At 42.1% G+C, this 13,675-nt stretch overlaps 1 protein-coding gene across 1 annotated transcript in view; it reads left to right on the forward strand.

The window, feature by feature from the left end:
* The window catches only part of LOC103747522 (collagen alpha-4(VI) chain-like), a 119,683-nt gene that overhangs the window by 64,142 nt on the left and 41,866 nt on the right, over positions 1–13,675 (forward strand). The window contains exons 19-23 of the mRNA XM_029554536.1: positions 3,077–3,130; positions 3,245–3,280; positions 9,288–9,350; positions 11,239–11,301; positions 13,207–13,269. Coding sequence (XP_029410396.1) covers positions 3,077–3,130; positions 3,245–3,280; positions 9,288–9,350; positions 11,239–11,301; positions 13,207–13,269 — 279 coding nt within the window. The remainder of the gene's footprint in view (positions 1–3,076; positions 3,131–3,244; positions 3,281–9,287; positions 9,351–11,238; positions 11,302–13,206; positions 13,270–13,675) is intronic.

Below are 13,675 nucleotides of genomic sequence, written 5' to 3' on the forward strand. Positions count from 1 at the left end.
GATAAATCTTTTAAGAAGAATTCTTATTTGTGTCTAGACTTACAATGAGAGGCTTTAGCTGCAGCCTTTTCCCACGTACAATCTGCCTTTCAAAAAAAGTGCATAAAAGTAACATTGCAAAAATGTATGGATATGGAAAAGTAGTGTGGAGGAAAAAATGACCAATATTTCCAGTAGCAAAGAACTTTCCTAACATATAACAGTTACTCTCCAAGAGTAAAGTCAGATAAGGATCCCATGGGCTTATTTTTAAAAAATTGTGTGTGTGACATGCATGTGTATATGTTCATGTGTGTGCACATTTGTGCATGGGTACACATGTATGTGTGTGTGTGTGTGTGTGTGTGTATATATGTTTAGGTCAAAGGACAACTTGTGGGAGTTGGTTCTCTTCTTCTATCATGTGAGTTCCAGGAATGGAACTCAGGTTGTCAGGCTTGGCAACAAGCATCCTTACTTGCTGAGCCATCTCACCAGCTGTCCACCTTATGGTGAGACAAGGTTTCTTCACTGAACCTAGAGCTCACTGATTTGACTAAGCTGGCTGTCAGGGAGCTCTGGGGATCCCCTTGCTTCTATCTCCCCAGCAGTGGGCTATAGACGGTGTTGCTGTGCCTGGCTTTTATGAAGGTGCTGGGTTCTGAACTCAGGTCCTCATGCTGTGTAACAAGTACTTTACCCACTGAGCCATCTCCTCAGTTCCTATTGTAACATAAAAAGTGAGAAGTTATCAATTTTCCTTTTTTGGCATAAAATTATTCTTTCACATAATGTAGCATACCCAAAAAGAACACCACCATATCACAAGCTGTTTTCTACTTTATAAATTAAAAGTCTTTTATGTATTCTTTGACAATTTTATACATGCAATGCATCTTGATCATATCCACTCCCAACTTCCCTCCCAGTCCTCTGGACATTCCCAACACATCACCTTTTCACTTTTACGGTCTGTCCTTTTTGTTTTTGGTAACCCACTGAGTCTAATTAGTGCTGCCTGCTGGAATCTTGACTGAGCTTGATGGCTTGACCTTGACCACATCATATAGGTCTTGTGCAGTATCGCAGCTGCTGTTGAGTTCATGAGCATCCTGAGGACAGCACTTCACAGCATTCTTCCCCATCCTCAGGCTCTTAATTCTTTCCATCCTCTATGCTTTGATGCTCCCTGAGCCTAGAGGAGGTTGATATTGATGTCTCATTTAGGGTTGAGAACTCAACAGTTATTTATTCTCAGCCCTTTGACAAGTCGTGAGTCTCTGCATTAACTGCTGCCCACTGCAGAAGAAGCGTCTCTGGCCAAGGCTGAGGGCAACACTCATCTATGAGTATAAACGAACATTTAGAAGGCAGTTTGATAGCATGTCCATTTAACAAAACAATGGCAAGTGTGTTCCCCTCTTTGGTCTATTACCTCCCCAGCCATGGGCTTTAGACCAGGCTTACAGTAGCAGGCATGAATTCCTTCCTGTGAGTAGGTTTCATATCCAATCAGAAAGTGGTTGATTATCCCTGTAATCTTCATGCTCATAGTATATACTAGTGGGCATAGTCTTGCCTGGAAAGTTGTGATTACAGAATTCAGGGTTCATCATCGGGTAAAACCACTGGTGATTTTTCTCCCCCAGCACCCTGCATATCACTTTCTGGCACTGTGAAAACTAGCCTGCAGGGAGGAAGTTGTCAGATCATTTCCAGCTTGGTTTCTCTGTATCCTGCAACTAAAATTTGTTGTGTGTTCAGCAATAGGGTCTTACCATCTAGTTCTGGTAGGCAATCAAGAGTAATGGTAACAGCCTGTGTTGCTTTGGGGACCTTAGGGTCTCCCTGAGTAATAGGTCTCCCTGAGTAATAATTCAAAAGGGGGTATCCCATGCCTGGCACTGAGATTTTCATTTAATAACCCATGTCTTTTGCGGGGAGCACTGCGTTCAAACTCCTTATTTTCTTTCAAAAATGTATTTTAGTGATCTTACAAAGTAGTGGGTTTCCATAAGCGTTTTTCATACATCTTTACCTCCATCTCTTACCTCCTCCTCTCCCCTGTCCCCATGACTCCATTCCTGCTTAAACCTTTAGCCCCCTTCAGTATTCCCCCTTCTACTGACATGTCACATGTGTTCTCACCCCTTTAAGTACTTTATAAACTTAAAAAAAGTTAAACAGATTTGTTTATCTGTGTTGTACCCAGATTATTTTATTTTATTTATTTTAATTTTTTAAATGTGTATGAGTATATTGCCTGCATGTATATGTGCACTGTGTTGTGCAATGCCCAAAGAGGCCAGAAGAAGGTGTTGGATTCCTTGGAACTGGAGTTATGGACAGTTAGTTACCATGTGGGCCTCTACAAGAGCAGCCAGGGCTCTTAACTGCTGACCCATCTCTCCGGATTTTTTTTTAGACACTGCCTTTGGTACTTTAAGCTGTGTGGCTGAGAACGGTGAAGTTCTGATCCTCCTGCCTATAAGTGCTGGGCTTAGAGGCATGTGCCACCATGCCCAGTTTTATGTGGTGCTGATGATAGAACTCAGGACCTCATTCATGCTGGGTGAGCACTCTGCCTACTTACATTCCCAGCCCAAAGAATTTTTTTTTGACAGGGTCTCACTATGTAGCCCTGGGTAGCATGGATTTCATTATGTAGACCAGGCTGGCCTTGAACTCACAGAGATCTGCCTGCCTCTGCCTTGGGAGTGTTGGGATTAAAGGAGTGTACCGCCATGCTCCGCTGTTTAAGTGGCTGCCAGGGATCTGAACTCAGGTCCTCATGCTTGTGCAACAATCACTTTACCCACCAAGCCATCTCCCCAGCCCCCATTTACTTCCTGAGAAATGCTGACTAATAGATGGCCCTGAGCACATGGAAGTAGTCTTTGTCTGTGCTGCCCAATATGGCAGCCACTAGCCACATGTAGCTGTTGAACATTTGGAATGTGGGCAGTGTTGACTTTCATTTCATTTTAGCTGAATTTAATCATCAGGTCTAGCTAGTAGCTTTGGTTTTGGGCACCACAAGTCTAGAATAAAACCAGGAATCTGTGCCATCATGCAAATCTTTCTTATCTCTTTTCAGGGCAGTTCTAGTTTCCGTGGATCTCTGGGGGAACCAGGCAGTGTCGGGCCTCGGGTAGGTATAACTTCTGGTGGGTGTGTTTCTCCTGCCTTTGTGGAAGAGGGAGGTAGGCTGCCTGAGAATTGGCTGTTTTCGTTTTTGATATCTTTGCTTCTCTTGTGTTCTTAGGGGTCACAAGGAAGACGCGGCCTGCCAGGGTTGAAGGTCAGTATTTCTGAGAGTTCTCTTTGTTCCACCGCAGTGGCTACTTTTATAGTTCTCTCTGAGGTCAAGGGGACTGCTGATTGTGTTGTTGGAAGTTGTGTGGGGATCGCTGGAAAGTTGCTGTGCAGACCTTTTGCACGAAGAAAGGAAAGTTTCAGTGGTTCTTTGCCTCCTGCCCAACTTGCTGCACTATTTCATTTTGATTAAAAGAATACCTTATAGAAGATCTTTCATTTCTGATATAATGACATTTCTGTTTGAAGACGTGGGGCTTTCTCTGTGTGTATGAGCAGGCTCACACTGTGGAGATGGAGGAGAAGAGCTGAGGTCTTGGCATCTCCAGAGGAGAGCTGGTGCAGTTTGATAGTGGGCTGGGGACTATTCCTGTGAGGAATCATGTTTGCTAAGCATTTACCTGGCACCAGGCAGTACACTAGATGTTTTCTGTGTCATCTCATGGAAAGCTTCCCACAGCCCCTTTTTGTATGGTCTGGAGAATGGTCTGTGGTAGCCATACTTTGGGTTTGAATGTGTGAGTTTATTAAGTATATAGCAAGGAAGATCTCTTGGAGTTCAAGGTCAGCCTGGTCTACTTAATGAGTTCCAGGCCAGCCAGGGCTACATAGAGCCTGTCAAAGAAGTAAAAGAATAAACAACAAATAGGAGATAGATAAATATACATACAGACAGATAGCAAAACAATAATCAATTGGGCACTTAGAAGAACCAGCAGAAGTTGACTGGGGAAACCCCTTTAAGGCAGCTGGCTTGAGTTCCCCACTGAGAGTTGGGCAGAGCAGAGTATCCCTTCGGGTGAGGCTTCCAGGTGAAAGAACAAACAGCACTGGGTCTGGTGGTGCATGCCTTTAATCACAGCATTCGTGAGGTAGAAGAGGCAGGTCTCTGTGAGTTCAAGGCCAGCCTGGTCTACATAGTGAGTTCCAGGCCAGCTGGGGCTGCAGGGAGACCCTGTCTCAAAAAGACCAAAAAACAAAAAACAAAAAAAAAGAGGGGAAGGGGGCTAGGGCGTGGTTCTGTGGTGGAGCACTTGCCTAACAGACAGGCTTAGCAAAAGTGAGGGACCTTGCTAAGTTCTAGCTAATAAATTCACATTTAATGTCTGTTGCTATTGACCACAATGTTCTTCGAAAATGTACAAAATCAGCTCATTACATTAGGCTTCTTTTGAACATAGTCTGGCCATGCTGTGCTAATATTTTAGAGACAGAGGAAAAACAAGACCAACTTATTTCAGCTTTGTTTGTTTGTTTTTTACAATGGGAGAGGAAGGTTTAGCTTTATTACCTGTCTGCCTCCTTCTCCATATGATTCTCTAAACACATCCTTGTAATGCATTTATTTCCTCCAGTTTTTTTTTTTTTTTGTCTTTTTGAGACAGGTCTCCCTGTAGCTCCAACTGGCTTAGAACTCATTATATAGACCAGGCTGGCCTTAATTTCACAGAGCTCAACCTGCCTCTGCCTCCTGAGTGTTGGGATTAAAGGTGTGTGCCACCACGCCTGTCTTTATTTTCCCCACTTTGGATCAGATGAATTCATTGTGTACCCAATGGCCAGGTGGTTATCACAGTTTTACAATTTTTTTTTCCATGAACCACCCTTTCCTTATTTGTTACATGTTCTGTGTGTCTACTGCTTATTAATCACAGAGCTCACTGACAGAAGTGTTGGACTCCCAGTATAGTCAATCATGTGAGGATTTCCTTTCTTAGACTCACCCCTCCTTATCCCCTATCCTCTTACTTCAACCCAGGCTTTTTAGTGTTTGTTGGGACAGATTTTGGATTAGTAGCCTTTCATCCTGGAACAGGGATGAATGTGTGCAAACCATTGTATTTAATTGGAAGCTTCTCCTTTCCATATGTTATAATCTATGAGTCCTGATAGTGGCTCGCTTGTATTCCTACTCAAGTTTTCCACCCACCCATCCATCCATCTACCCACCCATCCATCCACCCATCCATCCATCCATCCATCCTTCCTCCCATCCATCCATCCATCCACCCACCCACCCATCCATCCACCCGTCCATCCATCCATCCATCCATCCATCCATCCATCCACCCATCCACCTGTCCATCCGTCTATCTGTCTGTCTGTCTGTCTGTCTGTCTGTCTCTATCTATCTATCTATCTATCTATCTATCTATCTATCTATCTATCTATCTATCTATCTCTATCATCTATCTATCTGTCTATCTATCTATCTATCTATCTATCTATCTATCTATCTATCTATCTATCTATCTATCTTGTCCTGAGGATTAAAGCCAGAGCATTATGCAGGCTAGGCAAGCTGTCTTCCACTGGGCTATGTCACCAGTACTTTTAAAATTTTATTTTGAGACAGAATCTTATTAAGCTGTCCAGGCAGGCCTTGAACTTGAGGTTTTCTTGCCTTAATATTCTGAAGAGTTGGTATTATAGGAGCAGGCCACTAAGCCCAGTACATGTTTTTATTTTGTAATAAGAGAAAAAAATCGTAACTACTAATTTTTTAGGCTTTGTGGTGAACTGAGTTTGTCCAGCAGGTCAGTGGTTTGTTGCTTGATATGGTGTTAGAACACTGGTCTTAAAGCATCATTTATGTTCTGAGGCCTTAACTTGCTAAAGATCAGCCATTCCTATTGAAAGAATGCTGTTGCAGGTCTATGTACAGAGAGGAGACACCAAGACATTTCTTTCCTCCCGGAAGCCATTTATTCATGCTAGCACCTGGATTTGTGAGAGAGCTGTCAAAAGCCGAGCCTTGAACAAAAGAAGACCAGCCTTTTATACCCTCTGCTGGCGCCCCTTTGCAGTTTAGTTTCTTTGTCTCTCATGTATGGTAACACGCATACCCCAATTGGGCGCTGCCTGCTATGAGGTCATGACAGGCAGATTGTGTATGTGCCTTAAGGTACGGACCGCACTGCATTCCCCTTTCTTTGTTCTTGGGTGGGGGTGGGGGGTTCCTGCCACAACACGGCCTACAGAGGTGAACTGCAAATGACAGCATTCTTTGGGTCTTGGGAAAATACGACTCATTTCTGTCTAATAAGTTAGATCTGTTGAGTTTTACAAAATGCATAATGACATGAATAAAAATAAATTATAAATAACATTTTATAGAAAAGTTTGTATAGCAGCAAATAAATTAGACATGGACTTTTTTGGTAAAATCTTTGCATTTGTTGTCATGATAAAATTAAGAATAACATTTGTTTTGAAAATGTCCCGATTTTTGCACTTATTTTTGTGTAAATTATAAAGGGTTGTCAAAGTGTATATATTACTTTATATTTTGCTTTTCCATGTTTCCAGGTCTCCCTGTTATCATTTTAATACATTATATTTTATTTTAATACATTGTATTTTATTTTGATACATTATATTTCGCTCTGTCAAAGCACATGATTTGCTAATCTATTCTGAGGTTGGTTAGTTCTGTTTTTTTTTTTTTTCAGTTTGTTACTGATCTAAAGAAAAAGTACATCATGAGATTTTGTTTCATTAAAATTATTTTACTATAATATATAGACGTGAATTACAGTAAAAAGAGCCTGAATGTCATCAGTAGCCACCTTATTTCCATAAATGTTGTACAATAAATTCAATAATGCAATATGCAAATTAGATGCCATTTTACAAGTTGATTCAAAATTTCTGGTTACATTACTTTTTTGGGGGTTGGGTATTAGGGATTGAACACAGGGCCTTGCATATGCTAGGCAAATATAGTACTACCGAGCTCACTTTTTACTTTTTATTTTAAGACAGAATCTCATCAAGTTTCCCAGGCCTACCTTGAACTTACTCTGTAGCTCAGGCTGGCTTTAAAGTTGCCATCCTCCCACCTCAGCCTCTGGAGTACAAAGATTACAGGCCTGTGCCACCAGACCCAGCTTTGCTTACATTCCTTTTCAAGACTTGGTTCATGGGCTAGTGAGATGGATCAGCTAGTCAAGGTGCTGGCCACCAAGCCTGACAACCCGAGTTTGATCCCTGGGACCTACATAGTGGAAGGAGCGAACCAACTCTCACAAGTTGTCCTCTAACAGCTACATGCATGTTGTGGTACCCAGGTGCCCACATATATCATAAATAAATAAAACATCCCCCTACTTGGATCATATTTATAAATCTAGAAGGCAACCCTGACAAGCAGAGCACTGTGACAGTGGTGATTAACAGAAATGCCAAACAGTTTTAAAGATCTAAGAAAGAAGCACAGGCAATTTGATCCACGTATTGATTAATTCTGAGTTTGTGGCCTTTGTGTTTTGCTCATCTATGAATAATTAGCGAGCCAGTCTATATGTGAGCAACAGGAAAAGAATGAAGACCAAGTGTCTTAGTTTGTTCTTCATTGCTGTGACAAAACACTCTGACCAGTACCAACTTGGGGAGGAAAGGGTTTATTTGTCTTACATCTCCCAGGTCGCATGCAGTTCATCAGGGAGCCCAAGGTAGGAACTCAGGGCAGGAACCTGGAGGCAGGAGCTGGAGCACAGGCCATGGAGGAACGCTGCTTACAGGCTTGCTCCTCTGGCCCCTGCTCAGCCTGCTTTCTTATGCAACACAGGCCCACCTGCCCAGGGGTGGCACCACCCACAGTGGGCTGGGCCCTCCCACATCACTCATCAAGAAGATGTCCTTCAGACATGGCCACAGGCCAGTCCAATAAAGGCAATTTCCCGATTGAGGCTCCCTCAACCCAGGTGTGTCAAGTTGACACTAAAGCTATCCAGCACACCAAGTCACAGATTGTTACTATTCACAACCTTAGAAAACATGTCTTCTCTATAGAAATGAAGAACTAATTTGGGAGAGAAACTAAAATAGTTGTCAAATGAATAATTTTTCTGATCTTTAATGGAGCTTTATTTAAGAAGTCTGACCACAGAACATATTATCCTATTTGTGCTTTGATGGAAAAAAAGTATCATAAACAATCAGGAAGAATTGCAAAACATCACCGTTCTGTGTCTACTGCTTAGGAATGTCAAGTTGAGATTTTTCGTTTTTCTCAGTCAAATGAATAATTTTAACAACTCTCTTTTTGGCTGAGAGCTAGCTAAATGTCTTTAGAACTGTAGGATTTAAAATCAGTTTTCTGGCTGAGTATGCTGACACAGACCCGTAGTCCCAGCTCCTCAGAGGCTCAGGTGCAAGGCTCCCTTGAGCCCAGGAGTTCAAGACCAGCTTGGGCTATACAGCAAGACCATATCCTTCAACTTCACGTGAAGCTTTTGTCCCAGAATGACATGCTTGGTCAGCATTCAGTTTCCTTGTATAAGACAGAGGTCCTTAGCAGTAGGGCATATTGAGTCATATACCTTAAAGTGAGGGCTGAGGGGTTATGGAGAGTGCTTGTACACAAGCATGAGGACCCAAGTTTGATCACCAGAACCCATGAAGAAAAAGGCAGGCATGGTGACACTGTAATAGCATTAAGGAGGTGGAGACAGGAAGATTCCTGGGGTTCACTGACTAGCCAGCTAGCCTAATTGGCAAACCCTAGGTCCCAGTGAGAAATTCTATCTCAATAAAAGCAACACTGATAGTTCCTGAACAGGATACCCAAATTGACTCATGCCCCCCCAACCATATGCATGTGTACCCACGCATATACATACCTGCACACATGAGCCTCCCCTTCCCCCCAACACACACAGAGAGGGCTGGGCTTTTAGGAAGCAGTTCTTATGCAAAATAGGAGTTTGGATTATTTAAACAAAGATTTTTGCTTCCATCACTAGCTGAGCTGTTGGAAAGAGATGTGTGAAGACTGAGAAAAGGCAATAACAGTCTGCTCTTGTGTTTTCCCAGCCGAAGGGGACATCCCTCAGATTTTCTGTCACTGGGGAGGAGTGATCACAACTAGTCCAATCCCTTTTGTGCTTTCTCTTGGGGGCTTTTTGAGCGCTATCTTGCAAGGAAGACTGTCTTCAATAGAAACATTAGCAATAGCTGGTGGGCTCACTGCATTTTATTTATTTCCACAGGGTATTCGTGGAGAAGGTGGTGAGCTGGGTTACCATGGAGAGCCTGGATATCCAGGCCCACAGGTTGTATCAGGAACTTGGCTTTAATGCTGAAGGATATTGTTTGAAATTTTTAACTTCTTGTGTGATCAGAATTTAAGTCAGAATGATCTTGTGTACTTTCCTTCTAGGGCTTCTCAAAAGCAAAATGCATAACCCTTTTTTTGGGGGGGAAAGGCTAAACTGCAACAGCTAATATTTATCAGACTCCTATGTCCTTGATACTACTCTAAGCATTAGTATTAACTCATTTAATCCATCATTGGGTGTGAGTGGACTTATCCCATTCTACAGGGAGGAAATAGAGATGGGTTGGAGAAGGCAGGTAAATCGGTCGAAGTCACACAGTCAGTAAGTGATAAAGTTGGAATTCAAACTTGAGCAGCCTAGTTATAAAAATCAGTGTCTTAATGCCTTTGGAATTAGAATTTAAATTGTTCAAAAGCAATATTTAATTCATTAAAATTATATTCAATTTGGAAGGAAAAATCAGCAAAGTGTTCACTGTATTTATTATGGCCAGGGAACCCTGCTAATAGACCTTGAGATGCTCAGACCACCAAGACAAGGGTTTTATCCTCAAAGACTTCAGCCCAGTGAGGGACACAGTGACAAGTGGAAACTTGAACTTCCAAGCAGTTCTTTTGGAATCCTCAAAGTACAAACCTAATCTACCATTCTACAAGACCTGGAATCTTTTCAAGTCTTTCTTTTAAACATCAAATGATTTTCAAGTCTCCCCAATGGAAAAACTTTAAAAACAACAGACTTTTTACTCACATTGAATCTTTCTCCATCATTAAAAGTCCTATGAGTGTCAGATGATGATTTGAAAAGATTTCCATTGGTTTCAAAAGACAAAGGTACTAGAGAAAAAAATGGGTAATCAAAGCGTAATTAGAGATTGTATTTATTTTATGATGGAAAAATAGCATCAGGGGAAATAACTACGAGATCTATTTTTCCCATTTTCTCTTTGATCACAGCTCATTTCAAAATGGGGCCCCCTGCTACTGGCATGGCCCTGTGTTTCCTTCTATAGCCACTGCATTGTGCTGCTTTTTGAAAGGGATGTGCATCATGCTGGGAGCCATGAGATAATCGATAAAGCCTCTCCTTCCCTCCCGTCTCCCCACTGTGTTGTGGGGATGATGGTCTATTTAAATAGAGACTTGTCAATACCTCACCTGGGAGACTAGGAGCCAAGATCAATGCTTCTATTAGGAAAGTATTTCTCAGAAAAACTGGAGAAAAAATAGTGTCGAAATCACTAAGCAGATTGGCAGGAAAATAAACACCTTTCCAGCAGTGGAGTTGGCGAGATTAAGCCACTTAAAATGAACCTTTGGTTCTTAATAGAGTAAAAACCATACTCTGGTGTACAGAAGGAAAAGGTTCGTTTCCAAAGGAGAGAGATGCCACAGCAGCTCCTCCCACCCTACCTGTGGGGTTTAAAATTAGCTGGATGAATAAAGATATAAAATCAATGTTTTCAAATGTCGGTGTTGAACAGATTCAACTGGAGAGATTGTTAAGAACCCATGTCCTGTAGATTGAGTTTGGAGTGAGTGGACTGACAGTGCTTCAGCATGTAGACACGACCTGATTCAGTGTGGTAGATGATGAAGTGATGGGTCAGGGCATCTTCATTCAATAGGATCTAAGATAATTTTGTGGGTTTTATGGAATATAAACGTGGGCAGCACTATAAAAATGGGTGTCATCGATTGGACTCAGGCGCTATTAATAACAAAAACTGAAAAGAGAACGTGAAGTTGGGAGGGAGAAAGGATGGGGCACTGGGGGGAGGTGGTGGATGGATGGGCATGATCAATAGGCATTTTATAAGTGTATGAATAAAAATGTTATTTAAAAAAATATTGGCAGAAATTTAATATCACATTTGGAACAGGGACCAAGAGGAAGGCAAGGACCACCGGGAACTTTTGGACAAAAAGGGAGACTGGGTGCCCAGGTATGTTTGTAAAACAAATAGCCACGATATAGTTGCTCATCAGCAGTGACTGATCTATGCCTCTGAGTAGTCACAGGATGAACTAGTTGTTCTGGGATCTGAAAAGTTTCCAGGAACTCTAAGTTGATGCAGTGGATATTGATACATGTATCCCCTTTAATATTGGGAGAATAGAGGGACCAGTAAGTTATGGTTTCAAACACTGTAGATATGTATCACAACTCATAGTTATCCATGGTGTGAGACAAAACAATAGTGCCATAAAAGAAGTATAACTAAGTAGCCTGATCTTCATGGGAAGCAAGGACATGCTCAGTTTTGTAGATAAGGACCAGGTGACTCAGGGAGATTAGATGATTTGCTGTCTAAGTGGTCAAACTGGCCTCTGACTTAGGTCTTTCTTTGAAAAATTATTATTATTATTATTTTTTTGGTCTTTTTGAGACAGGTCTCCCTGTAGCCCCAGCTGTCCTGGAACTCACTATGTAGACCAGGCTGGCCTTGAACTCACAGAGATCCACCTGCCTCTGCCTCCCAAGTGCTGGGATTAAAGGCGTGTGTCACCACACCTGGCTAAAAATTATTTTTATTTTGTGTGTATGAATGTTTTGTCTGAATGTATATAAGTGCACCATGTGCATGCAATGCCTTCAGAGGCCAGAAGTGGGCATTGGATCCTCTGGAACTGAAATTATGAACAGTTGTTAGCTGCCATATGGGTGCTGGGAACCAATCCTGGGTCCTCTGCAAGAGCAGCCAGTGCTCTTAACTGCTGAGCCATCTCTCCAGCCCTCTGATTTAGGCCTTTCTAGAGCCTGTTCCACTGTCCACCAAATTTCTGTGGCTAGTAGAAGAGATCAAGACAGATGATTAGAATGCTTCCTAAGGAAGGGAGAATCTGCAACAGCTTAGATACCCAACAGCAAGATTTGAGTCAAGTTGAGCGTCTCTGTCCAGAGACTCAAAACTGCAGTTTAGGATTGCCAAAGCCATAGCTCTGGTCTCATTCTTTCCTCATGCTAATGTAAAATCTAGTGTATTATTTTAAATCTTACTGTGTTATTTTAAATCTCAGTTGAACATGTTTCCCATCTGGAGCAGGTAAAAGCTCAGGCTTTTGTCTTCCTGATCTTTAAACCAAATTACCTTTCTTCTAATTAATCCAGTTCTCTCTGTTTGGTAGATGCATAGTATGCTCTCTTACTCCTTCTAGCCTCCCCACACCCAGAGTTTAAATGTGTCTAGTATGCATTTTACATGTCAGACGATAAAATTAATGTGGTAAACATAAAAGGCTAAGCTTATGTCTCCATGCTGATTTACCTGCTCTTCAAGGACTGGAAGTACTCCAGTTCTGTAGATAAGGACACAGAGGCTCAGGGAGATTAAATAACCTGGCATCTAGACAATAAGTGATCAAATTGGCCTCCAATCTGGTCTTTATGCCTGTTGCTGTCACTCATAGATGATTCACGCGTGTGCTGCCAATTCCAGACTATTTCAAAAAACAGGGTCTCTCGGTTTATGGTGGGACTATATCCTGAACCCATCACAGGTTGACAATATCATTGAGTGAAAAACACATTTAACAGCCTAACCTACCAACAGTCACAGCTTAGCAACACAGCACTGTAGAGTTTCAGTTATTTACCCTGGGTGTTATGTGGCAGCAGCTCACTGCTAGTTCCCAGCATTACAAGACAGTATTGTACTGAGTATCCCTAGTCCAGGAAATGATCAAAATTTGAAGTATAGTTTTTACTAAATGCATATGATTTTTGCTCCACTGTTAAGTGGGAAAAAAACCTAATTAGGTCAAATGGCTGTAAGTCAGGGGTCATCTGTAATAAGAGAGTCAGTTAAGTTCATGGTCTTGTAGTGATTTTGGCTGTGGTGTTGTTACAGGGAAATCCTGGATCTCCAGGGCCAAATGGCTCAAAAGGAAAAGCTGGACCCCGAGGAATAAAGGTGAGCATCAGAGAACACACTCTTAGTTGCAACTTGGGGAGCCTTTGGGCTTTCTTAGATGAACCAACCGTCCCTACCACGTGGTCATTTCCAGCATGTCTCTGATGTGGTTGATGATGCTGTGGACTGCCCATTATCTTATAGCTGGATGGATGCATACAGACAAGCATATAGACAGATCTGTAGAAAGGGTCCCGTACATCAAGAAGCAGAGGTATATGAACAGGGAGATAAGCATGGGATTCGTTGAAAATACAGATTCTCACACTCACAGCTACAGAAACCATAGTAGGGGCTGGAGAGATGACTCAGCAGTTAAGAGCACTGGCTGTTTTTGTAGAGGACCTGGGTTTGGTTCTCAGCACTCACATGGCAGCTAACAACCATCTGTAACTCTAGGTCCAAG

This window comes from Nannospalax galili, unplaced genomic scaffold, assembly GCF_000622305.1.
Source record: "Nannospalax galili isolate Female #2095 unplaced genomic scaffold, S.galili_v1.0 scaffold851, whole genome shotgun sequence".
Lineage (NCBI taxonomy): Eukaryota > Metazoa > Chordata > Mammalia > Rodentia > Spalacidae > Nannospalax > Nannospalax galili.